Source organism: Alosa alosa, chromosome 1 (genome assembly GCF_017589495.1).
Source record: "Alosa alosa isolate M-15738 ecotype Scorff River chromosome 1, AALO_Geno_1.1, whole genome shotgun sequence".
NCBI lineage: Eukaryota > Metazoa > Chordata > Actinopteri > Clupeiformes > Clupeidae > Alosa > Alosa alosa.
Genome location: NC_063189.1, coordinates 24,281,474 through 24,307,519, shown reverse-complemented (window position 1 = coordinate 24,307,519; position 26,046 = coordinate 24,281,474). Strand labels below are relative to the sequence as shown.

General features: G+C 43.0%; 2 protein-coding genes across 3 annotated transcripts; one reads left to right on the top strand and one right to left on the bottom strand.

The window, feature by feature from the left end:
- Positions 1-1,598: 1,598 nt before the first annotated feature.
- cdc73 (cell division cycle 73, Paf1/RNA polymerase II complex component, homolog (S. cerevisiae)) lies at positions 1,599-25,872 on the bottom strand. Of its 2 annotated transcripts, none has more exons than XM_048238680.1 (17): positions 25,704-25,872; positions 24,748-24,853; positions 24,544-24,613; positions 24,386-24,448; positions 24,069-24,121; positions 23,858-23,946; positions 22,586-22,799; positions 21,112-21,207; positions 20,528-20,606; positions 18,786-18,850; positions 10,585-10,642; positions 7,948-7,983; positions 7,733-7,820; positions 5,899-6,060; positions 5,514-5,614; positions 3,791-3,932; positions 1,599-2,844 (listed from the first exon to the last, which is right to left on the bottom strand). In XM_048238680.1, exons 1-17 carry the CDS (start codon positions 25,832-25,834, stop codon positions 2,808-2,810), a joined length of 1,590 nt encoding a protein of 529 aa, XP_048094637.1. In that variant the 5' UTR covers positions 25,835-25,872; the 3' UTR covers positions 1,599-2,807. The 2 variants fall into 2 exon arrangements, with proteins under 2 accessions (XP_048094637.1, XP_048094628.1); XM_048238671.1 differs by having other exon boundaries at positions 21,109-21,207; positions 25,704-25,871.
- LOC125291852 (beta-1,3-galactosyltransferase 2-like) lies at positions 12,626-17,244 on the top strand. The gene is made up of 2 exons (XM_048238776.1): positions 12,626-13,597; positions 15,531-17,244. Exon 2 carries the CDS (start codon positions 15,740-15,742, stop codon positions 17,036-17,038), a length of 1,299 nt encoding a protein of 432 aa, XP_048094733.1. The 5' UTR covers positions 12,626-13,597; positions 15,531-15,739; the 3' UTR covers positions 17,039-17,244.
- Positions 25,873-26,046: the final 174 nt, after the last annotated feature.

Below are 26,046 nucleotides of genomic sequence, written 5' to 3'. Positions count from 1 at the left end.
TTGAGATGTTCTATCATATCTTTGTTGAGTGTTTTATTGTTTTGTTCACCACTAACCACTCGTTGAGTTGCAGTTTTGAAAACGAACGTTAAGGGTTGTTTTAAGGACATGTTTGTGCATGCCTGTAGGCAGCCACTCTGAAGTAGTCAAAGGCGATTCAAAACGAGTCAGAAAAGTCGAGACAGGACCCATCGTCAACATTTCGGTGTCCACCACTCTAGGTCATCCAAAACAAACCAGAAAAGGGACTCAAAAGTGCTAAATACCGGAATTTTCTTTTAAGCCTTTTACCGTCAGTAGGCCTATGCATTTTGGGTAACCAAAAGTCTCCATAGGGCATTTTTTCAAAACACATGGACACACCTTTACAAATAATTGTGTAAACTACTCTTTTTTTCTATATTGATCTATACTTTACAGCTTCACAAGACCTGGTGCTAGGGCTCAAGTTAGAGGGCTGAAATGTGGTCAATTCAAAGACCCGGTAGAAAGAAAAAAACAATATTCTAGCCTCTGTACAGTACTTCACACAATTATTAGGGCCTGAGCATCAAAGGGCAAAAGGCCCTATTGTTTTTGGAAAGAATATTATTATACTCGTTCTGATTATTCCCTAAGAAACTACAGGGTCTCAGCTTTCTAAAGAAGCCAAGCTGATGGTAGGCCAAAAAAGGTGGGAACGGTGACCTCTGAAGTAAGGCACCAGTGCATTGTCGAGGGGAAAAGCCTAGAAATTACAGTACATTACATTTGGCTGACGCATTTTTAGCCAAAGCTAAAACCAAACTTACATATGTCAACTATATAACAAGGGATTACATCGTCCCCAGAGCAACTTGGGGTTAAGTGCCTTGCTCAAGGGCACAACGGTGGAAGCCGGGAATTGAACCGACAACTTTCAGGCTACTGCACGCTAGCCCAGTTCCTTAACCGCTACACTACTACCGCCCCTACTACAGTAGAAATGGCATAATGAAGTTAATCCATTATGTTAAATAATTGTATTATATAGCTACAATTATTTAACCTTCATATCATGCCAATTTCAAAAGGTACCTCATGAAAGGTATTCCAAAATAGCCATCTCTTGAATAACATGGTAGGCTAGATCATTATGAGGCTTGGGTTTCTTGTGTGTGGCTTTCCTTAATTGTAGTCATGTTCTCAGTCACCTGTTTCAGATCAGATATTTCACATCACAATAGAGTCTGTGCCTGTGTCTGTGTATGTCCACGCCTCAGAAGCTGCATCAGATGCTCCGCCACATTGATAGCGGTAGACCTTTCCCCCTGGGTTTACAAAATCCCCACTGCTCCTTACAATAGCCTTCTTATCAAAGAATCCTGTCTGCCCAGACTGCTGGTGGGTGAAACCAACCCCCGTGGAACACCCAGCGGAGTTTAAAGGGACAAAGAGCGGCGAGGACAGCGGCGAGGACAGTCGATGTTTCAAAACATTCTTTAATGACCAGTCACACTCTACTGTTTGTAGACACAATCAGGCCCTCTGTACTCAAATGGACATTCCTTGTTGGTTTGGAGTGCTCCGAGATGGAATAAACTACAAGACTCATAAAACAGGAGAAGTAAACATGAGGGTAGCTGACATTGAGCTTTATTATCCACATACACTGTGAACATTAAAAACAACAGACCCCCCTCAATCACTGTATCACTGACCCCAATGTAAAAAGTAACTCTCGATGTCAAAGAGTCATGGACGTAATAATCAAAGTAATCCAGAGATGCATTCCTTATTTATTGCAGCAGTGATTCCACATTATAGGAAAAAGGTTTACAAAGTGGTGTGATCCGTTATCATACCAAAAAAAAAGAAGAATATTTCACTTGCCTTCTTTTAGTTGTTTAAACTGCACTCACAGTCTGCTTATTGTGCTGTATTTGTAACAGTGTGCTACATTACCATACAGCCATTTTTCTTTTTTTTTCCTTTTTTAACATGGGGTTCAAACCAAACTGGTAGCATGATAGAGGTGACCACCCCTGTGCTGGACACAAGAGAGGAAAAGAGGTGGAAGCCCTTTCACATTCACCATTTTCCAGAGCTACCCACTGCCCCATCACCAGAAGGCCAGGAATATACAAACACTGGTTCAACTGCATTTCATATTTACAATTCTATCTGCTCTGTTAATGCTATCTACGAGCAGAGGCTGCTGTGTGAAATGTACAAACTGGGGAACAACCAAAGAAAAGTCCCTCAAGGAAACAGAAAGAAGAGCAGGGCGAAGCTCTAACAGTCTCAATTTTTTTAAACAATTTTTGTTTGTTTGTTTGAAGTACAAGGCCACTGCCAGTTCCAATGTGTCCTTATTCATTCCATTTCCTCTAAACCCACAAAGTGAAAACATGAAATGGAAAGAGAAGTTTTCCATGATACCTTACACTTTTTTTCCCCAGACATCAAATGCTGTCTAGATGCCAAGTTGCTTTTGGGCTGGAAAGAAGAAATATTAGTAATAATAATAAAGAAAAAAAAAAAAATTGACCATGACGATAATCTGGCAGAAGAGGAAGCAAGCCTGCATCAATTCCTCTCAGAGCACATTTTCCCCATTCCCCATTTTCCCTTGAAGCCCTGCGTTCAGAGAAACGTCGCAGCAGCACCGAGCTGGGCCGTCCCACAGTCTTGGTGCCACGCGAGCGGAGAAGCAGACTGGGATCCAAAGTGCTGCTCGGGGACCTGGGTGGGTGGGGGTCTTGGCTGGAGGACTGTCTGTAGGGGGCGGTGAAGGGCAAGACCAGAAGCCTCAGGCAAGGCCTCCGCACATTAGTCAATGGTCCATCTCAGAACCGCAGATGGGCCTTGTGCTTGACCATGTACCTGTGAGCCAAACAGGAAAAAGGAGAATAATGGGATATTTCAGTTTCAAAGAAAAAGGAACAGAGCCCTTTTGAATCCCACCCGTTTCTGATGCAAATCACCTGATTATGAGCAGTGTTTTTTTTTTTTTTGACGATCTGTTCCTTTAAAATGTCTGCAGTCAGCAACTTGGGTTATTTAAAGCAGCGCTAATTAAAGCATACCATAACAGGAAATGAAACACTCTTCCCTTACAAGTCCCCGTAAACAATGAGAAGGATATCCATTTTGAGAGAACTAGCACAACTACCCCTGGAACCCAGAGTAAGAAATGCACTGCCTCCCTTGGCTTATTAGCTCTGTCCAGCACTGACAATACTCTGCCCCCCGGCTAGACCCCAAATAAAAGCAATTAGTCAGCCAAAATGGAGCGCGACACAAGCAAAATTACACCGCTGGCAGGAGCACACCGACTCAAAGTGACTCAGCGAAAGGTGTTGGTTGTAACATGCTGGGGGACGGGCAGAACACAGACACACATGTGCAGTGCAGTGCAGACGCAGTGGTGTATGGTCTTCCATATCATTTTGTCTCCTCCATCTGGGCCTACTAATTAGTGCGACTGGTGGGGCGGGCGGCAGAACTAATGAGTGAAATGGGCTGGCCCTGTGTGAGGGAGGAGCGCAGGGCGTCCAGGACACTTACTCCCAGCCGGCCAAGTGTTTGTCCTCAGCTGGTGTGTGTGTGTGTGTGTGTGTGTGTGTGTGTGTGTGTGTGTGTGTGTGTGTGTGTGTGTGTGTGAGATTCAGTCTACTGGGTGATTGGGCGCATGTTGAATTCACTGAAGCCACTCAAAAGGTGCACGCATGCACATATGCACAATCAGAGGGAAAGAGTGTGAGAGAGATAGCCAGAGAAAGACAGACAGGCCAGCCCTCAGAACACATAGCCTAGTGATGCGACTGACCTGTCCAGAGTCTCCCAGAAGCGGAGGAAAACGGGTCGGTCCAAGTGGCGCTTGTGGTGGCTCAGCTCCAGAACGGTTACATCCCACTTCTGCACATTGGGGTCACACCGCGCCTCATCGTACTTCAGGTGGAAGGCTCGGACTGCAAAGAAAGATGGTCCTTTGTTAGATTGGGAAGTCGGTGGTCTCCTTTATATTTCTGCACATTGTGTAGGCTACACACTCAAATATGTTACATAAAACACTAAACGCAAATATGTCTCAGATCCACTGTTCATTGTCATTACAACATTCTAACTTAAACAGTGACATGGTAGCAGGACTTCTACCATGGTCGCATAACTGCTATGCTATGCTACCATAATGGCACAACTTCTTCCATGGTTCAGTGCATTATAGAATAACCAAATAGGAATATTAATATGTGTGCAGTATATCTCGAACAGTTAACTGATTATTCAGCTATCCATGCACATCCCTACTTTGTACAGGCATCAACTCATCATAACTGCTGCACTAATGTTATTAGTGTGTAATTGTCATAATGTTGAATAATTATGTGCACAATCAGGCATGCTTTAGCTAAAATAATACATGTTCCTGGTCTGCCCCATCTTAATTTTGAGTACCACAATGAGAACTCCATAACAAAGCAAAATGAGAAGCTACCAATTACATCTTAATGTGATTAAAAATTAATCCACTGTAATAAATTGCTGGCTCACAATGCAGCTATTTAAGCCAAAAAATATTTTCCATCTCAAAGTACATAAAAGGTTTTGCATTTGATAACACAATTAAGTAAGATGGGCTGTTGTGCATTTAGTAAAACAGAAACTATAAAACAAGCTCATTATGAGATTACACCAAATGGTCTAGAGTACTTGTTGGACCCTGTTTACGTAGCTTTCAATACAAATTCCACATTATCTAAGAGCCAAATGAGGAACTGCATTTGTAAAAAATGTCCCGTTCCTTTCCGTATAAAGCAGAACTCTGCCGGTCAGCTAACAACCAGAGGTCATTCAGAGCACAACTCAACTGAGGTACTGACAAGAAGAGAAAAAGCGCTTTGAAGGCCGGCCCTCTGATAACATCTCTGTGCTATTGACTTTAAAACAGAGCCGATGTTAGGGAGTCATGAGGGCGGTCAGCGACCGGGCACTTAATGAGCGTGCAGGTGAAGCGGTCAACAGGATAATGTCTCAGACCCTGTTCATCTCGTCCATCACAACATGTTCCACACCTGAGTTGGCTCATATGCTCTACAATGGTTAAACTTGTGTACACCTACCCTGACTGTATGCGGGTTAGATGCATCACAGAGTATCTTTGATGGGCACTGTAAATCCCAGCATTCTGCATTATTTTCAAATTAAATTAATTTAAGCCGGTCCTAGCAATTACAGTTCTACATTATAATATATGGGGGAACAATTAAAACACTCAAGAGATATTCTAAATACTCAGTAATACTCAATTCTCTAAAACACTCAGAGAAAGCCCCTATGGTGCCACCCAATTTACCAGCAGCAGATTTACAGTAGCATTACAGGCAGTGTGGTTCGCACTAAGCGATAAACACGCCATAAACCATTACGTTGATGGGAATAAAAAAAAACAGTGCCCAACATAAAGAGGGCTTTGTCCTGTTACCTGTACACATCCTCTCTCTATCCTAATTCTCTAGATTCCAAAATCCCACTGTCTTGGCAGCACTCACTTTTGGCGAAGATATCCACTGGGGATCCATCAGGAAGCAGCCACGGCCAGCCTTTGAACTGCCAAGCGGGGCCCTGCACGAACACAGCCACCACTCGGTCCCTGGCAGGACAAAGGCAAACAGTCTTCTTTTAAAACGAGGTTAAGGATGGTTCAGACAGACATCCAAAACCCAATGGGCCTTCACAATGTCTTGGCTTGAACTCCACCGACATGAATTGGTCATATGGGGCCTAACAATCTGCCTGTATTCTATGCAGGGTCCAGAGTTTGAGAAGGCAGCTCAATAATTTACACAATAACCATGACCATGTCTTTTACCCATACAAATCTTCAGCAGAAAACACTATTAAAAGCTAATAAATAACTAAGATGGAGGTGAGTACCAGTCCTGTGGCGCGAGCTTGAGTGGCTGGTCGATGACTCTGTAGGGGACGGTGACGCTGAGCGTGGTGCCGCCAGGCTGGATCTGATCTTTTCGTCTCTGGAGCAGCACCTCATTGTCACGCTGGATGCCCTGCTTCTTCTTCTCCTCAGACGTCAAAAACCTGACAGAGAGGGAAGGGGGGAGAGACAGAGACAGAGAGAGAGAGAGAGAGAGAGAGAGAGAGAGAGAGAGAGAGAGAGAGAGAGAGAGGGGGGGGAGAAACAGAGAGAAAGAGAGAGAGTTCAAAATATGTTGAATACCAATATCTTACTCAAACCCCCAAAAAGGTCATTCTATAAGCTTTACAAGCCCTAGTTTTTACAAATAACCATTGGAACCATATTTTAAACACGTCTTCATCTTTAGAGTCCAGTGTATCCACTTCAACAGAGTGGTGGTGTAAACCACAATAAACCTTAACAGCAGCAGCAGCAGCAGCAGGAGCTGCCTTAGGTACAACAAAGACTGTATAATAGATGCCTTTCATATTGTGGTGCGATTATTCAGGGCAGTTGTCTGACTCCGGGTTCATCAACAGGCTAAATGTCGAGCATCTGCATACACAGCTGTCTAATCGCATTACCAAAGGTTCAAGGCTTTCACATACTGCACTATGCTTAACGACAAAGCCGACAACTACTTGAGATGGACCACACATTACAGTCAGTGCCCATGCAGCTCACATTAGCTCATGAGTATTTATGTGTGTGTGTGTGTGTGTGAGAGAGAGAGTGTGTATTTACAGTATGTGTGTGTGTGTGAGATTTTTCCACTGTGACAGATTTACAGATACAAATCCCTGGATCCATCAGCTAGGCTGCTGTTTATCTGTCTCTTCAGATCCAGGTAGTGTTAGTTCAGTAAGCCATCAGACAACACGGATGACTCATCAGAAATATCCAACTCACACACTCAGTCGTTAAAATAATACAGTATTTAAAACGCTCAGTCGTTAGAATAATACAGTATTTAAAACGCTCAGTCATTAAAATAATACAGTATTTAAAACGCTCAGTCATTAAAATAATACAGTATTTAAAACGTCATTCTCTCTCTGCTCAAAAGCTGGTAACAACAGTTTTCTAATTTTAATAAAACGGCCACAATGTAACAGAGGATTTGTGTACTATTTGTCTGTTTTCCCCAGATGTTTCCCCAACATCCGCATGGGGGGTAAAGAGTCCAATAACAGGTGTGGTGGGAACCAATGGTGAGTGACTGTGGAAGAGTGGCTAAGCGCTGGCTGGTGCCCTCTGAGCCGCACTGATATCTGGAGCTCCACCTCCCCCTCTACGGCTGAGCTGCCATCTTGTGACTGGAGGTGATTTATGGGTCCAATTAAACTGCAAAACAGCAATTATACCTCTGTTGGCATGGCAGTGTGTGTGTGTGTGTGTGTGTGTAGTGGGGTCATAAACATAAGAGTGTGGGTGTGGGGGTCTGGTTTCGCACAATGAAACACCCTAACGCCTTCATGCGCACACCTATAAAAAAAGGATGAGAGATGAGATGGGCCGGATGTGTTCTGAAGTATGCACTCTCTCTTTGAGTCTGGCCACATGTGAACACTACTGTGCCATGAGACGGATCCGAGCAGCAGATTACCTCACGAGAAACTGCTGAGGGGCCTGCCCAGAGGTCAGGGAGAGGCTGGTCTGCGGCCACCCAATGTCAGCAGCAAACAATAAGACCACCACAAAACAGAACACAAAGGCTGCCCAGCAAAGGGAAATGGGGAAGGATTTGCTGTTTTAACAGACAGACAAGGGTTGCTGAGGAGCGCTGAGACTTACTTGAGGTCCTGCAGAAGGTCCTTAGCATTGAGCATGGTGATTAAGGAAGTTGTGGCGGCTGGGATAATTATGATGGGGGTTCTTGAACCTGAAAATGTAAAACAGCACATAAATTATATCAAATTATATTATACATTCAAATATATTAGATTATGTTATGTTATATCATATTATATTCATAGAGATCCCTTCATGGAAGCACCATTTGTTTTTACCTTTCTTTTGGTTTGGTGGTGGCCTTGCTTGGGAAACTTGAAAGAGAAAGAATGCAAGAGAAGATGTCAGACAGAGATTGGCCATGGCTATAAACATCAGAACACACACATACATGCACGCACGCAGAGAGAGAATAGCTATAGCCATTCTGACTATAAAGAGTTGCTTGGTTTCCTGTCAGTGACTGCAAAAAGCTACCCCAGGGTTTAACAGACACAAAGCCAAAACAACTCAACAGGAGGATAAGGCTTATCTACTATTTAATTGTTGTTTGAGCAACCATTCGTTGCTCAAACAACAATTAAAAATGAGTCAAACGAATAAGCTACAGTAATATGGCTTTTCATTTGGTGGTTCAGATCCGTAATGCTGGGGGTTCTGCGACACCTCCCGGTTCGCTGAAGGTCTTTCTTGTGCTGGAGGAGTTCATAACGACGCATCGATCCATTAATCTAAATCAGAGTGGCGCTGGAGAGCTGCCACACACAGCAAGCAGGCTCATCCCTCATGCCATGCAGCGCTGCACTCACATACCTGCCCATCATGGTGTGTGTGTGTGTGTCTTTGCGTCTCTGTGTGTTTGTTTGTGAGATGTGGGCAGCTTATGTGTGCGGTGCGTGGTAGGAGGTTTGTGTGTGTAGATGTATATATCTATCCATCATAGAATGTGTATACGTATATGTGTGTGTGTGTGTGTGTGCGCGTGCGTGCGTGTGTGCCCGTACACACGCATCTGTGCATGCTGCTTCTAATAGAATGTGTCACAAACAGCAAGTGGGTGGAGGACAAAGCGCCCTCGGACACCATAAAGCCATTTCACGTTGGCCTCTTTGCTCAGTGACACCTGCCCTAAGGCAACGATGCAGCTAGTGTGCAACATTTGACTTGATCCAACCTTCTCCACCACCTTATCTCTCTGCTCTATGCATTTCTTGGTGCTGTACAAACACCCATATCCAATATCCAGGATTCCTACACATTTTGCATTTCAAAATTCCATACTCAAATTTCCAAAGTTCTCGGTAGATTTTTCTGACCATATTCTCGACATTGCGGCCACTTCTGGTTTGAGATAACTCGGTGAAAACAAACATATGGACAACTAAAGTGAATTAAAAAATGACACTTAATATTCGTCCATTTAGCTGGGTCATTTTTAGTTGTGTCATAGTTGTATCTTGACGATGGGGACTCACAGTTAAGCTACACAACAGTAGGAATGGTTCATTATGACCTGAGTGAAGTGATTAGTACTGCAAATGCAATAGTCTAGAAACACAAATATTTCTCCATACCCTTGTTTATTTTTTCCATACTTATCCAGACCTGGAAATTACTAAAATCAAATTCCATACTTTTCCAGGTTTTCCATACTGCGTAGGAACCCTGAATATCAGTCTCCTTGTTGAACATGTCGGTCTGGCTGACCAAAGATGAGAAACATGCCATGTAATAAACACGGAGACTAAAAATAGAGGACGAGGCCAAACAGTAAGCTAAAAGGTGTCAGTTTGGCATGACACTGCTCCTTTGCTAAAGCAATATTATGTTTAACACCAGAAACACAGAAACCTCTCCTATACAACGAGATATGACAGGAAATTAAATAGTGTCAAATTGTGTGATGAATATTAGACTACATCAATCCAACAGGCATTATGCACTCAAGATGATAAAATGTAAATAAAATCAGCCATGTCAACTGACAACTATGGATGGATGTATTCATATTTAGACTATTTAAATAATAGGATTAATAATTTGGAGATCTCATATCCCCTTACTTCCTTTAACTCATTGAGTGCCAAAAATGTAATATTACGTTTTTAGCTCTTTTTTTTAATTACGAAACTAGGACACTCTAACACACCTTATATGTGATTTTGGGAACTCTGTGATGAATGGAAATGAAATATATGGCGATCGAAAACTCATGAAAACGCACAATCGGGACATTTTATCTGGACATTTTATCATAACTCCGCTTTGGGTCGAATCAGTGACGCATGCACGTCATCTCAAAACCAGGCCATTTTCGTGGGTCCATCACTAGGTGGCAGTCGTTATCCGTTATATCTCCATTTCTAGAAAAAAACATTGATTTTGATGAAAACTAGCCACTGTTTAGCTTGGGATTTCTCAGGAACAGAGGCGTGTAGAAATACACGGTTTGCACCCACTGAGAGCTTAAAGTCTCACCTTTTAAACGAGCCATTGTATGTGTTCATAGCTATAACACAGAATATGCTGTGGCTGTACAAAAATCATCAACAATGGTCTAGATTGCTGGCACTCTAGACAAAGCTTCCTAAAACAGCTTGGCATTCAATAAGTTAAGGTCAGTGACATCAAGCTTGCTATGGTCTCACACATTAGTGAACATTTTGGCAATTTTATGTTTAAGAAAACAAAGTACTGTAGGTGCAGTAGTCTGGAAACACATTTTTTTTCTCCATAACCTCTTTTCTTTTCCCCATATTTTTACAGACCTGGAAAATACTCAAATCAAATTCCATACTTTTCCATACTGTGTAGGAACGCTCAATCTAAGGCTCAATCCACAGTTAGGAGAAACTGGTGGCTTGACAATGTAAAAGGCACAATAAGCTCATTTAGTCTGTTCATTCCATGCTTACCTGGTCGGGGCACAGGCTGCAAGGCAGGAGTCTGGGCTTTCCTGGCTGATGCCCCCTCCTAAAAGAGGGGAGACCGAGAGGGAGGGATGGAGAAGGGGAAGAAGAGAGATGGCATGAGGAAGAGAAGGAGAGAGAGAGAATGAGAAAACAATCAAACAAATAAGGTCACATTAACATTTAGCTGTAGAAGAGCTCATCAGACTTGTGCCGGCTCCCTCTCTCCTGTGTGCCTGCTCATCACAGTTCCCCGCCTGGCCTGCACTCTCCGCAAACACGCAGCATCATTAGTCTTAATTGAGGAGCTTAAAATCTATGGAGTCAAAACAACGCCATAAAGATTGTGAGCCCGTAAAAAGATATTCACATGTGTAATAGGGTGTTGTCTTCGAGGATATCATTTGTACAAGTGTAGAACCGTTTTGTGTAAAATCGTACCTGCAGAAATATTTTGTGCACTTGTGAAAAAAGTTTGCACACGAAAGATAGATGTTGCACTTCTCCCATGCCTGTAGCTATAAAGCTGTTCCACACACATTCAAACTAAATCCCTGTGGACAAATGGTTTTCACAAGCGTACAAAATATTTCTGCAGGTACGAATTTTTTTTGCACATAGACAAATTAATTCCACAGCTACAAAACGGTTCTACACTTGTGCAAATTATATCCTCGAAGACAAAACTCTATTACACATGTGAATATCTTTTCACGGGCACACAATCTTTATGGCGTTGTTTGACTCCATAAAAATCATTCAAAAGTGCTCCGATTGACCGATCACCAGCCTCCTCCTCTGACGCCTGCAGATAACCTCCACCCACACCACAGGGACTGCGTGGTGGGCTGATTCCCTCCCCCACCATCACCACTACCCATCCCATCCAAAGCAATGATCCATCACCAGGTGACAAGAACGGAGAACAGATGTTCGCCTAGTCCTGCAAATCCAATGTGCTTCCAATGAAGCCTTGAACACAAGCCAACGCACACATTACCAGTCTTTGTGGTTTTTCAGTTAAAGAATGGCTTTGGATTTTGACAGTACTGCCCACCCACAAGCCATCACACTCACACACACACATTCTGAGGGCAACATCCTTCCCAAAACAGAAGGAGGACACAGCTTTCCTTCCTGCATGTCAACGTTTTGGCATGAGTAATGCGTTCTACATACTCGACGCACCCGGTAGCGCGACACCGTGACGTCAAAATGACGTAGATCTTGCTGGCGCGCCAGGATTTTAGCCAGGTAGCGCGAGGTAGCACACCACTCATTTTTTTTCAGACGAGCGCGACAAAGCGGAAACAGGAAGATGGACTAGTTCGAGGGCAAGCGAGAGTTGCAGTGTTTTGTTACAGTCGTGAATTTGTAATAGTTTGCTGGATAAGCTAATAAAGTTACCAGCGAGAGTTGCAACACATGGAATTAAGAGGAAAGAATAGAAACGATTTATTTTCAAACAAAGGATACCTATTAAGGCCTGAACAAAATCTCTTTCCACTTCAGGAAATTACACAAACTCAGCCAGCTGCTAGCTAGCTAGCCAGCTAACTAAACTGTTTAAATTATTAAAATTTCCCTCGGGATGACTAAAGTATCTATCTATCTATCTATCTATCTATCTATCTATCTATCTATCTATCTATCTATCTATCTGTGCGCACACCTTGGAAACTAGATGATAATGATGGTGGTAGTTGTGAATAGTAGCAACCAAAGTCTGAAGTACCATCACAGAGGCTAGCTAATAACAGAGCCCGTTTACATTCTCTGCTACTAGTGTTTCTTAATGCAGCTTCTTCTGCTGTGTAACGTAGTTAGCATTAATCTTTTTCACAACAGCGACACCTCTGTTCAGGAGAATATTGCAACTAGTGTCATGACCATGACGCGCGAGTATAAATGGTTACGGCGCTTCTGTGACGTCACATTGTCGCGCTATAGGTCGGGTGCGTCGAGTATGTGGAACGTTCAAGGCAGCAGCGGTGGCCTTTTCTCCCCTCCATCCCTCCCCTCCTCCCTCTTGCTGGCCTCCCACAAAGGCAGGGAGTGAGTAAGACCCTCCTTTATCGCTCAGGATGGGGTGGGAACCAACACAAAAGACTCACGTGGGGGGAAGGGACATGACGTGCCACTGGTGCAGTAAACTGTCAGTTACATAGCTGTAGACACACACACACAGACTCTTATTTCAGAGTACAGGCAGGCAAATAGCTAAACACATACCAAATCAGAGTGCAGTACCAATTTATATATAGAGCTGCCAAGTAGGGAGCACACATGAGAACAACCCATGGGGAACACAGATATGTATTTTTGGAAACAGAGAGAGGGGGCTGTACTGAGAATAGTGAGCTACTGAATGAGACTCAGAGCAATGGAGAGAGAGGAATATGAGTAATGCAGCACATACTAAAAAAAGAGGTAGCGAGAGAGAGGTAGCGAGAGAGAGAGAGCGAGAGAGAGAGAGAGAGAGAGAGAGAGAGAGAGGTGAGCAAGCAAGCGGAGGATCATCCTGCCTAGCAACGTCATGAAATCAGAATAGGAGCTGTTCACTCAGCACAGCACTGGCTGCTCTCTTCGACGCATCGGTCCACCCGTCAGCCTGCCTGAGAAGTGGCCAGACCCAGGGGCATGGATTATGAATGGGGGGAGGAATGAATGAGGATCAAAGCAGCCTCTGCATCCACGCGAGACGCCTTTGTGTGACAGACCAGGGGGGGCTCACAAAGACACCGGGCATAGAACGGGAGAGGAGAGCGGCACAGGAAGCGGTTCACTAACGAACGGCAGCAGGACGCAGACCGAGGCCAAGCAGGAGGAAAAAAAGGAATTTGGAAAAAAAAAGGAAGACTAGCGATGCGAAAAATAAGCGATGTCCATGGAATGACGGACTACTATCACAGCTGGCAGGAGCGCATGTCCATAACCGTGGGGTGAGGGTGCCAACTGTGTCACGAGAAGCAAGCAGCAGCCGCCTCTGCACAACCCAGACGAGTGCACAACGAGAAAGGTAACATTCAACACGACTACACATAAATAATAGTGCAATCGAATAGAATCGAATTCTGTAGATATTGCAAATAACCTTTACATATCAATATGTTAATAAAAGTATCAAGGCATACATATAAGCTACATAGGCCAAAAGTAACTACATATACAGAGACATTGGTATACATCTATAAAAAATGAGTGCGACAACATGGTTCTAGGCGGCTCTTTCTGGTCTTGGTCAGGTGTATAGCAGTAGACTCTGCGTGTGAGAGAGAAGGCATTTCTGTTCATATCCTGTGATCCCCCCCCACCAACAGGGGAGAGCATTGAGTGTTCTGTTGCCGAGAGTGTGTGTGTGTGTGTGTGTGTGTGTGTGGCCACAAACAGCCCTTTGTCCGCTAGACCTCTCGGCAGCCAGTGTTTTTCTACAGCATATGCAAGGAACTCGCACTCTCTGGAAACGGAAGACAGGCAAACGAGAGCAGGTCAAGAAAAAGCTATATCAGAGCAGGAGACCGGCTGGAGGATCAGAAGTAAACAAGTCAAGGCACACTTCTGCAAAACGTTACTTTAAAAACGTTCATTCAGTATCCTCAGATATGCTTTCGTCAGAAGACGCGTAAACTGTTTGGTTTCAGTATTTCTCTCTGCCTGTAAACAGTCCAAGTAGATGTAAGTATTTGGCATGTACCAATGTTGATGGAAAATCATGTTTTACCACCCATTTTCTGGCCCACTCCACTTATAAGGTAAAACAATTAAACTCGTAAACCAACTATGCAGCAACACTACTTAGCTACATACAGCTGATGCAAGTGGTCTCTGTTGCCTGTTCCTCGCTACCAACAGAAACAGTCAATGCCTCTCATCCGGATATCAATCTGAAACTAAGGATAAGAGAAAGCCGTTTCCATGGCAGCACTATTGGTATGGTATACTGGTATTATCTCTGAATATAGAAAAAAAAGGAAAGCTAAATCCCATAATGTGCTGATTTGACACAGTGTCAGTGTTGCCATGGCGAACACAATAGTAAATCTACTTTACTATTTGACCATACTAAGCTTTAGGGGATGTCTACAAGCAGTGTATTTTAAGGCTTTAACATTGAGTGTGATCTGACAAAATAGCTTTTGATCATCTTTGACACTGGCTTATACGCCTCAGTTTGTCACTGCCGGCCTTCTCTTTGGGCCATCAAAATCTTAATCAGATTTTCTTCTTTTATTTCACAGATTAGAGAATGATATCTAAAAGGCTGTCACAGACAGATAGTAAGCACAAAACATCCATTACCTAGCTTCACATATTGAACAGCAGTCACAGCAACTGAAAACTCACTTTTAGCCTCATGAAGAACAAAGCTGCGCTGCTCAGCTTGGCTCCATGTGTAACACTGATTAACATAGTTGGATCATTTAATGAGTAACCAATTATTGATGAGCAGCGCAATATTCCAGTGACTAAGCGTGACATGCATTTCCAAAAATGCTTTCAATATCTTTCAAAGAGACTCCTGTCATATGTGTCCTAAGTATAAGTATATATACTCTTTTGATCCCGTGAGGGAAATTTGGTCTCTGCATTTATCCCAATCCGTGAATTAGTGAAACAGACACAGCACACAGTGTACACACAGTAAGGTGAAGCACACACTAATCCCGGCGCAGTGAGCTGCCTGCAACAACAACAGCGGCGCTCGGGGAGCAGTGAGGGGTTAGGTGCCTTGCTCAAGGGCACTTCAGCCGTGCCTACTGGTCGGGATTTGAACCGGCAACCCTCCGCAGCAAATCTATAGGGATCATTTTACCTATACATATATAAACATAATGCCCTAAAACAATGAATGAAAAAAAGCTTTTGTACTGTTAATCACACAACTGTAAAACTTGGGCTTAAACATTAAACACAGCCTTACTTATCCAATCTTTTTCTTATCTTTTCAACAGACAAGCATGAAGGAGTCCTTACTGCAGGATAGCATTTCACCAATAGTACTTCCTGAGTGACCATCACCATGAGCTGCGCGTCAACCTTCTTGTGGGAGCCCTAGAGGGTTTTCTCCAGGAAAGTGGGCACCGTCCATCATGCCCAGATGGTCAAAGCTTGACTGGATGTGACTGGCATTGATGTGTGCCAGTGGCGCTCGGCAGCCAGGATGCAGTGGAGACGACGGCACTGCTGCACACACATCGCCGTACTCCTCTCCCTGCTCTCCTTCGTAGGCTTGCTCCTCATCCTGGGCCACCAGGACTGGCGGCCCGGACGCTCCAGCAGGAGGGAGAGCCAGAGCGCTGCAGCTGCCCGCGGGCCAGGGCAGCCCAGAGCAGAGGCCACCCACGGTCAGGGCCACAACCACAGCCTCCTGCCCCGCGTCAGTGTGACGTGGAGGGATTCCCTAGCTCCGCCGGCCAATGCAAACCCCAAGCCTGTGGTGGACCTCAGCTCCTTCCCTGGGGAGGAGGGTGGGGTGGCCGGCCTGGAGAACTCGCTGGGTGCCAACAGCAGCCTCAGCGAGGAGATGAAGGCGGCTGGGTCCACGCTGCTCCTCGAGCCCTACGAGTACATCATAAACGAGCCCAACAAATGCCGGGACAGCACACCCTTCCTGGTGCTGCTAGTCGCCACCGAGCCCGAGCAGAGGGAAGCCCGGGATGCCATCCGGCAAACGTGGGGGAATGAGAGTGTGGCCGACGGCCTGGGGATGGTGCGGCTTTTCTTGCTGGGAACAAGGAATGCCAGCAGCAGGGCAGAAGGTGAGGAGCTTCATCGATCTTTAAGAGCTGAGAGCCAGGTGTACCACGACATCATCCAGCAGGAGTACCTGGACACCTACTACAATCTGACAGTTAAGACTCTGATGGGAATGCACTGGGTGGCCACCTACTGCCCTGGCGCCAACTACGTTATGAAGACAGACAGTGACATGTTTGTCAACACAGAGTACCTCATCCAGAAGCTACTCCGGCCTGGCACGCAGCCGAGGAGGAGGTACTTCACTGGGTACCTCATGCGAGGGTATGCGCCAAACCGCAACAAAAACAGCAAGTGGTACATGCCACCAGAGCTCTACCCAAGTGAGCGCTACCCGACTTTCTGCTCCGGAACAGGGTACGTGTTCTCAGGAGACATGGCGGCCAAGATCTACAGGGCCTCGTTGAGCATACGGAGGCTTCACTTAGAGGACGTCTACGTGGGTATCTGTTTGGCCAAGCTGCGGATTGATCCGACGCCTCCACCAAACGAGTTTCTGTTTAACCACTGGCGCGTCTCCTACAGCAGCTGCAAGTACAGCCACTTAATCACCTCCCACCAGTTTCACCCCAACGAACTTCTCAAGTTCTGGCACCACCTGCAGAGCAACAAGCACAACGCCTGCATAAACACACCCAAAGACAAAGACAGGGCCGGTAGGTTTCGCCAAAGAAAGCTGCACTGGGGCCAAGTTCTTGGGTGATCAATAATCGGTAAGGAGATACAAACTCTATGGCCATGATAAAGGTCTGAAGGAAAGGCATCACAAAAGTGGAGTTAAAAGCACAAGATGGTATGGGACATTATCTGTTAACAATTTGTTTTCAGTCGTTTCAGTTTTTGTGGTCCAAAGTACACATTTTAATGTACATATTACTATAAGAGCGAAAATAAATCTGAGCAAAATAAGACCTTGTCAGGTTGGTTTCATTTTCTTTCATTTATATACCGCAAGTCAAATGTGGCAATATAAAACAACAAAATGTCTGGTTACCCCAGACAGCATTCTAATCTGGTCGGTCGATCTGTCTGTATGTATGTATGTATGTGTGTGTATGTATATGTGTGTGTCCATGTGTCAGACCACATAATGAGAAAACTACTGGCCCGATTCATTTAAAATTTTCAAGACAAGATAGTCACCATATGATGCTCCTTAGAGCTGCAACAATTAGTTGTTGATTAGTTGTCAACTAGAAATTCAATCGGCAATTATTTTTGTTTCAACAGACTAATCAACTATAAAAATCGTTAGTTGCGGCCCTATCATCTTTATAATCTGCATAAGGAACCGAATGCCGGAATTTCGTTTCACTTTCTTTCACCTAACCAGGTGGGGGAAACGATTTTCAGTCACCTGACTGCTCTTGATTTACATGTGATACAGTGGTCAGTCTTGAGATGCTGATTACCTTGCTGTGAATCTTGTGAATGTTAATTGCCCATGAAAGTGGATGCTCCGCCAATTTGTATTTAGAACATTTAATGGCGTATAAATCAATTTCAAGGCTAAACAAACTACACCTCCAAAGAAGAGAGTCACACACCTTCTTAAACATGAAATTCCAAGACTCTTTTCTACTACAAAATGTATAAATTCAAGCACTATCAATGACCATGACTATTGTCAAAAAGTTCTTGGTTTATAGGCGTCCAAACAGGAAGAAAATCCCACTTGAAACTGTGCCTAAATCAATAACCATTCCACTAATTAAAGCCCACACACATCTTTCTCAGTCACTTGTTAAGCAAACCTCCACACTATCATTTCACAAGGTCACTTTAAGGCAAGCTTCATCAACTCCCTGCTGATGTTCCAAAACCAAGGTAATCATACAGTCTTCGGCTCACTAAAGAGGAACTAGGCAAATAGATTCCTGAAAGAAGAACTCTTGCTCTTCATCCAGCTTTCCCTCAGCTATACCAACAGCCCACCACATTTGAAAGCCCATAATGACCTTCATAAGACACCTGAACTCAGAGCCAGCGTGCACCAGCTCTAAAACTGCTTGGGTCCAGTTGAACACAACACAGTGTTACCACCGGTAACTAGAGATCTTTGCTCATAAACTTGATGATATGAGCACCTTGGGAAAATGTTACGAAAAAGAGACAGGAAACACATACATACAAACAAACAAAACACAAGCAGCTGCTATCAGACACGGCAAACCTTTAAAAAGGTTTCTAAAAGGAAATGCGGAAACGTAATGGAAATTTCTGTCATAACAAATGAAACAGGCTGTGGAGTGACTACACACTGCACAATACGACGCGCAACATAGACAATACACCTGATCATAACCTGACAGTGTTCAATTGCAAGGGTATGATTCTATAATCTGTGGCCCAAATAACTGCTCCTATATGTTAAACGACTGCTGGTGATTTCCTGTTTATAAAATAGACTAGCACATCCATTTCCTTCAGAATTATACCAGAGAACTTACCGTCACAGACTTCAAGGTCATGCCGTGATAGGTACCCATGGTGTCAATCTTGAAGCCCTCCGTTTCTGCAATAAATTAAATTTGTGTTAGTAGTGAGAAAACAGGGTTCAACATCATGCACAAACAAGAGGGAGCCTGTGTGCTTACCAAATCTGTCACCAACTGGATTAGTAGCCAGCTGTTCAATCAGTCACCACTAAAATTCAACATCAAGTAACAATAATATATTATGAAGCTCTCCAGCTAAACTACAATTAAAGTGCAAGAAATGAAAGCATTTCTCTGCAAAAAAAAATCAAAAAGGAGTCTGCACCAAACGGCCACCATTGCCAAATATACCCCTCAAAAGTGTCCTTGATGATTAAGCTTTCCTGAACAATTGCAGGGAAACTTAGGGAAATATATTTTGTGTAAAGGCTAGGGATAAAAAAAAAAAAATCAAAAACTAGATTGCACTGATAAAATATGGAGAACTGAATAAGAAGACAGGCTTCATATAACCAATTGCAAAAGAGACATACACTCATGTACCTCTGTGCTTATTCTTCGTAATTTCCCAACTATTACCCACGGCTTATACATTGATTTTGCAAAATTTATTCAGCTATGAAGTTAATACACGGGGGCAGTTAATATGGTATTTATATGGCTTTGTTTCTTTTAACTTGCATAAAACACTGTCTTGTAGCTTATACACAATGTAGCTAATACACAAGACTTCCTCTTGACCTCTCTTTGCACAGCATACAGGCAACAGAGAGGGGTTGAGGCTCTGTGCCTTAAGTCTTAAGGGGGGTTCAAACCAAAGATTTGTGACGAGATGAGCTGCAACGTTCTAAAACCTTGCAACTGAGACTAACCATGGTGAATGCTTTGCGACGGCTTGGAACAGGTGGCAACGACGTGCAACATTTAATTAACACCTCTGCAATTCTTTCTGCAACGATTTCATCTTGTTGCGAATCTTTGGTGCGAATTGGGCCTTAAACAAGCCACATCAGGAAACTTGTGAACATCCTTGCCCAACCATTTATTGTGGAGGATAGCAAGACACATTTACATGTCTTATGACAATTAAAACTCTATGGTGTGGAGTTGTATCGTGGCGTTGTTAGTGTGCAACTGTTAGAAGGTACATGTGAGGAGGTGGGGTATTACATTAGCACGGCCATTCTACTAATGATTACTGCTAAGCTACCAGACTCAACACAGGAAAAAGGAAAATGCATGCAGACATTTTTAGAAGTTTTGCTGCATTCTGCTGTGGCAGTAAAATTACATTGGGTCAATTGCCTGTGCTGAAAACGGCACACAATCAATCAACGAACAATTACCAAAAACACTACACTAGCTGGCCACAGTCCATGAGTGAAGCCAGCCAATTGGAAAAAAAAAAAAACGTATACGCCCCAAAATAGCCGATACTGACTGGCTGAAGCTAACCCTCTTAAGCATGTCCCCTGGGTGCCATCAACTGCACAGCCACCAGGTTGATTCCCATGGAGCCCACTGTACAAGCACCCACTAAATAAATGAACACAGCCTCACATTTACTTCGTCGGTCATTCCCAGCTAATTTCATTTCAAGTCACACTAAGTCTAAGGTCTGCATGTCATTAGTCTGTTAAGTGCAATATCATGCATCAGGGGCTTCTTATGCCGACCTGGTGAAGAGGAAAGAAATGGAGAGCTAAACCACACACAGAATTCAAATGAGAAGACTAAGCAGATGCCACACTCACCCTCCTTCCCTTTGAACCTTTCCTGATCATATCTGTTGTAGGCAGCTGGGACTGGCTGCTTGTTTCTTGCGGAGGGGTCCTGGAGTAAGGAAGGGAAATGCACAGAGCAAATTCAGGCTTAATCTACTTATTTCGATACATATTTGAATGATAATACTCAGTCCTTAGGTTATGTTGCTGCCCATACAAATAAGTTAGAGCATTAGCACTGCCAATCAACCACCAAAAGGTTTCCACATTCTCAACTAAATGTTCAACACCATAATTCATTATACTCCCTGCATTTATACACAAAGCAGAGACAAAGACAAAGGATATAACCAGCACCTGCTAAGACATTCTATTACACCATGTCCAACATCAGCCTACCAGCAGCTTTACCAATCGATGGCTTAAATAACTACCTCCATCACAGGTCCCCACAGTTCATTTCAAGCTTCATTTATTTGATACATGGTCTCATCTTTGCATGGCAGTGTTCTTATTTAATGTAATTTGGGGCAATTTGATGCGTGTGTGTGTGTGTGTGTGTGTGTGTTGAAATGAGATCAAGAGGAGTGCAGGTGTGCGTCTGCCCTTACCACCTGAGTGGGGTTCTGTGCTGGTCTTTGTTCTGGGGCTCGGCCTTCCTCTCTGGCCTTCACTGACTGCAGGATTGCAAAGATGCTCTTGGAAAAGTTCTAGAATCATGACAAAGAAAAAGAGCCATATTACAAAAAAAGAGCTGTGTGATTCCTTAAAGAAGCCCTATGCAGGTTTGGTTATTCCTTTGCTGTTTCTGGGTTTTCGCCTGATTTGGGCTCGCATTTTTCACGACATAGCTCCCCCTGCAGCTTCGGTAGCAAGTGACTGCTACGCTAAACCCCCACTAGCTAGCGAGCTAGCCATCAAGAAACCGAGCTAAACACATACAGGGCTCACAATAAAACGGTCGATCAAACACATTGTTCAAGAGACTATCAAACCACATTACAAAAACAAAGTTCACTCAAGGGTAGGCTACTTACAATTTCAACAGCAACAAAGCCAAGTCGGAGTTCGTTTTGCAGTCTTCTTAGAAACTACAATCTGACTACATTTTCGAGACGAGATTGGATACTTCCGCTGAGTCACATCCGGATGTGTTCGGACCGCGACCAGAAAGTTGCATATTCGGTTTTTCCGCGGAGAAGCACTAGGGGGAGACGAAGCACCCACCAAACGACCCAAAAAGTGTTGTAGAACCATCAGAACGACTCTTAACCTGCATAATTAAGGTAATTTTTGCTAAAATTGTTGCATAGGGCTTCTTTAAACCTGGGCCATGTGTGATAGTTGGACATTAAGTCAAATTCCATTAAGCGCCTCAATGCATTCAGTGACTAAAATGTTACAAATCATGTTCCATAATTGAATGCAATCAGTGAAATAAAAACTCATCCTTAGATGCAAAAATCACTCGCTATGGTCGGTCAACCAACAAACGGATACATTTATTGTCATGGTTGAGCAATAATGAGGATGATCAGCATTTATTTTAATGCACAGAAGAACTGCTAGAAGCTGCTAAGAAGATATAAGAGTCAGAGGGATAAGAGATAAAATATTTGGCAGTTAAGCTGTGGCAACGCTGCCATCTTCAGGCAAACAGTCAAAACTACAGTAACATCTGCATGAAAAAACTTTTTTGCAAAATAATTAGGGAGGCACTATTTGTGAAATTCCAGGCAGATACCAATACTGTTGAATAAAATAAGGATTTGGGGGAAAAAAAACAATATTTTTGTTTACTTCATTTTTGTTGTTATTTATACCCTTTGGTGGCAGGGAAACAAAAAAATTGATAAACAATTTTCAAATATTTCATCCATTCACAGTACTATCCCTGACTGTACAGAGATAAACATCAGTCACTATCATCGACAAATGTCATATCATTTGCCAATAGGCCAATACCAGTCAACAAGGTAAATACTGGCCTGAACCTCTGAATCTTAACATTTCTTCTAAACCTCTCTTATACCCAAAATCGTTTTGTTGCACTTGAACTACACAAAGACGTGATGAGTCAGCTTTTACCTTTCCAGTGCTCTGAAGAATGGTGGTCCGGGTCCGCCAAACTCTCTCTCGACTTACAATGTCTCTAGTCACGTCAACTTCGGCGTCCACAAAGCTCCTCTGCTTGAGGGTGATGTCGTCGTCCAAGTCTGTTTTGATTGTCGACCGTTTCTTTGCCATGATCTTGGCCTTGATGGCAGCAATCTTTTCCACAGACATGGCCTCGGAGAGCGACCTGTCCAGGTAAGATATTACAAGGAGTTTAGACCGTTTTGAAATGTGAGCAATATCACACTCGACATCAATTTCCTTTGCACGCAATTACATTACATTACTATAAAACTTCAGACATCTTTATTTTAACAACCATTTTGTGCTGACAATGTTATACAAGTAAAATAAAATCACATCCAGCAAGATATCAAGTCATTATCAATATCTGCATTAAATATCATGTTCTATCGTTTTGATAGTCTGTCCATCAAGATTGCTCCACAGCATTCTGTCTTGTGCCAAGTCCAACTTGTGACATTTACTTTAGGAGTTGAGCACCAAAGCTAGGGATGCACTGATACCATGTGTTTCAAATCGAGTATGAGCATTTCCAGTTCTGTTCCCTTTGCTGATCCCAAGTACCGATACTAAGTGCCACAAAAATAACCATTAGGCTAGCATAAAAATACAATGAATTTCTAAGTTTTATTTTTTCTCTTTGTTTTGGTTGTTACAATAAGCCTAAAAATAAATAATGAGTTTCAAGACTATTTTGCACTGTTTCCTTGCTATGTCTTCCTAGACAGTGAAATCTGATAGGGCAACAAAAAATGACAAGACACCTTATGACGGGCTTAGGATCGTGGAACTGTCAGTGGGTTCATGAGCATTGGAAAAACATTTTTCCCAGTGAAAACATCATCGTTCACGTCTCCTTATGTGGGAATAATTGGTGGGAAACTGGGGGAAGAGTTTGCTAACAGAGGTGCCCAGATGTAGGCTTGTCATCACTTTGGTCGTGACATAGTTAATTTGTAGTCCATGTGGACTTGCATGTTCAACAACTTTAATATGAACTTAGGAATTTTGCCATTTTTGTCACTTGTACGCTAAAATTGTCTTACACCATACTTTAAGCCAAATACATTTGTTTATTTAAGATTAATGAGCGTTTTGTTTGTTTTTCATACGGCCTGAATGCACCATGTGTCTTTGCAATCTAGATTTAACGACAGTTTTAAGCATTTCGGGATTCAGGATTTCCTAGTGTGAGGCTGCTTTCAAATGTTAAGCTTGTACCTGATCTGGTCAGTCTGCACAATTCCCTCCTTGTGTCCTTCCAGACGTGCTGCCAGACGCTCTTTATCAAGACGCACACGTTCTTCATCCTGAGTCAAACCAAATGAATCAGAGGTGAGGCTGAAACTAGACCACACGCATGTAAAAGTACATTCTGAATGAGATGTCAAAAAAAAGAAGTGGTTTGCAATGACAATCAGTATGTGGTTACCTCAATGCGTGGTTTTTTCGCTTCTGATGAAACCTCATCTGCTGCCCTTTTGACTGTGTATACGAGAGGGTGCTTAATTACTCTCTATAGAATCTGCGTATTTAGTATTAGCAAGGACCAAAACAAACAATCAAAAAAAAATTCAAAGCGTGTCTAGGCCAGCTGGCAATATAAAATACATTACAGATGCAAAATCTAGACCAGCAGACCAAAAATAATGTGAATTAGTAGCAGTGTTGTCTCCAGGGTCCAAGTTAAGAGGGAACGTCATCGAACACCAGGGTCTAACCAAAGGGCGAACACATTTATAAACAAACCTTGTGTTGGTCTCTGCAACCCGATTTCAATAGGTGCACTTCTGTCAATACTTGCTGAAGTAGCTGTAAGACAGAGATACATAATGAAATGTTGAGAAGCCTAAAGCAATTTAAGCCATTAGATAAACAAGCCTGAATTTTTAGCTACATTTACTTACAACTTTCTCCATTGAGATGCGAGAGTAAATCCTTTCGATCGGGTCTTCTGACTACAGGTATGTTCTCTGTCTGTATGGATGAAAAAAACAAGGACTGAATGTCTGTGCAAACCAGAATGACACTTTCACAAGTTCAAATGACAGACCCAGCTCATAAACACCTACAGCAGTCAGATTATGCAAGGGGGGGCGGGGGGTACTTACAGCTGCCCTGCGGACATAGGAAGGGTGAGGAAGATGCACATTGTTGAGCAGGAAGAGAATTGAGTCCAAGGTGTAGTACTCTTTAGGCTGGCCCTCCTTTCCAGTTCTGTAATAGTTCAAATCAAGACATTCCAGAAAGCATATTTAACAATGATGATTACAAATAGTTCTCTTCTGTATAGAAACTTTGGCTGATGACAGGACCTGATCCAGACCAACTCAATGTCAAGGTCTGATATAATAAACTTCAGTAATTAGCTCGATCATTTCCACTTAACTTACTTACTTAGACCCCAATTCACAGAAAGGCACATACAACAGTGTTATCAAATTACTTTAATAATAATTACTTATTACTTCAATGCAAATTATAAATAACGCTAGGGTCCTGGACACGCAGTTTCTAGTACAAAATGTGTTTCGATCAACATAGAACATCTCTTGAGCACATGAGCCACATATGATCAACATATGTCATGTCTTTAACTTACTATATTATCTTTTACAAATATCAACCATGAAAGTTACGCTCACATAAATATCTGAAAAACACGTATGTAAAGCCTCCATCAAATCAGTTTCCCAATATATCCCTTCAAATACATTTTCCTGCAAGCAGGCAGCTAACTAGCTCAATGTAAGCTAGCTAACACGTCTAGTCCTGCATAGGTCAGTACACAATCTTTGCTAAGGAAACAAATAAAACGTCACGTGTTTTGTCAAGAACAAGCCAAAGGCCATGTTTTCCCGACCGAGTAAGGTTGGTATACCTGCTATGACAACTAACGTTAAGTGTCCACAGAAGCAACTGCTTCCCTCCATAACGCAGATGAAAAGTTTGTGTAGTTGTAGCCTAGCTAACATTAGCGTCCCCTGCCATCTGCCATAAGCCAGAGAAGCAAATGATAGCTGAACTAACTAAAAGAAATAACGAGATACTGAAATGGATGACGTACCCCCAGATAACATAGTTAGTCTTGACATTTTTGGGCCAAGAAAACTCTCCAAAAATAACTTCATCTCCTTTTGCAACGATTTCCTTTTTCTGGATGTTGTATTGACGAAGAACACTCAAAACGTCCGCCATCTTCACTTCTCTTGCTTGTGGCTGCGGGGTCTTGAAAACAAGTCCCCTGATCTTTTTCAGTATAAGGCTGCCCCAAGGGTTGCCTGAATTATTTTTCCCAACACAGAGCAGTCAGACTTGTTGACAAATGTCCATATTTATCATTTTACGTAATTGTAACATTATGAAATTATTTTTTTTTATTATATACACATGGCATAGAGTAACCTACA

What these genes read in the sequence shown, in the direction of transcription:
- LOC125291852 (XM_048238776.1), top strand. Translation starts at nt 15,740, where the DNA reads ATGCAGTGGAGACGACGGCACTGCTGCACACACATCGCCGTACTCCTC.
- cdc73 (XM_048238671.1), bottom strand. Translation starts at nt 25,834, where the DNA reads ATGGCGGACGTTTTGAGTGTTCTTCGTCAATACAACATCCAGAAAAAG. An exon ending in GTGCAGACTGACCAGATCAG is followed by an intron (nt 22,800 to 23,857) that starts GTACAAGCTTAA and finishes TTACCTGGACAG; the next exon opens with GTCGCTCTCCGAGGCCATGT. An exon ending in GCAGCCTGTGCCCCGACCAG is followed by an intron (nt 7,984 to 10,584) that starts GTAAGCATGGAA and finishes TTCTCTTTCAAG; the next exon opens with TTTCCCAAGCAAGGCCACCA.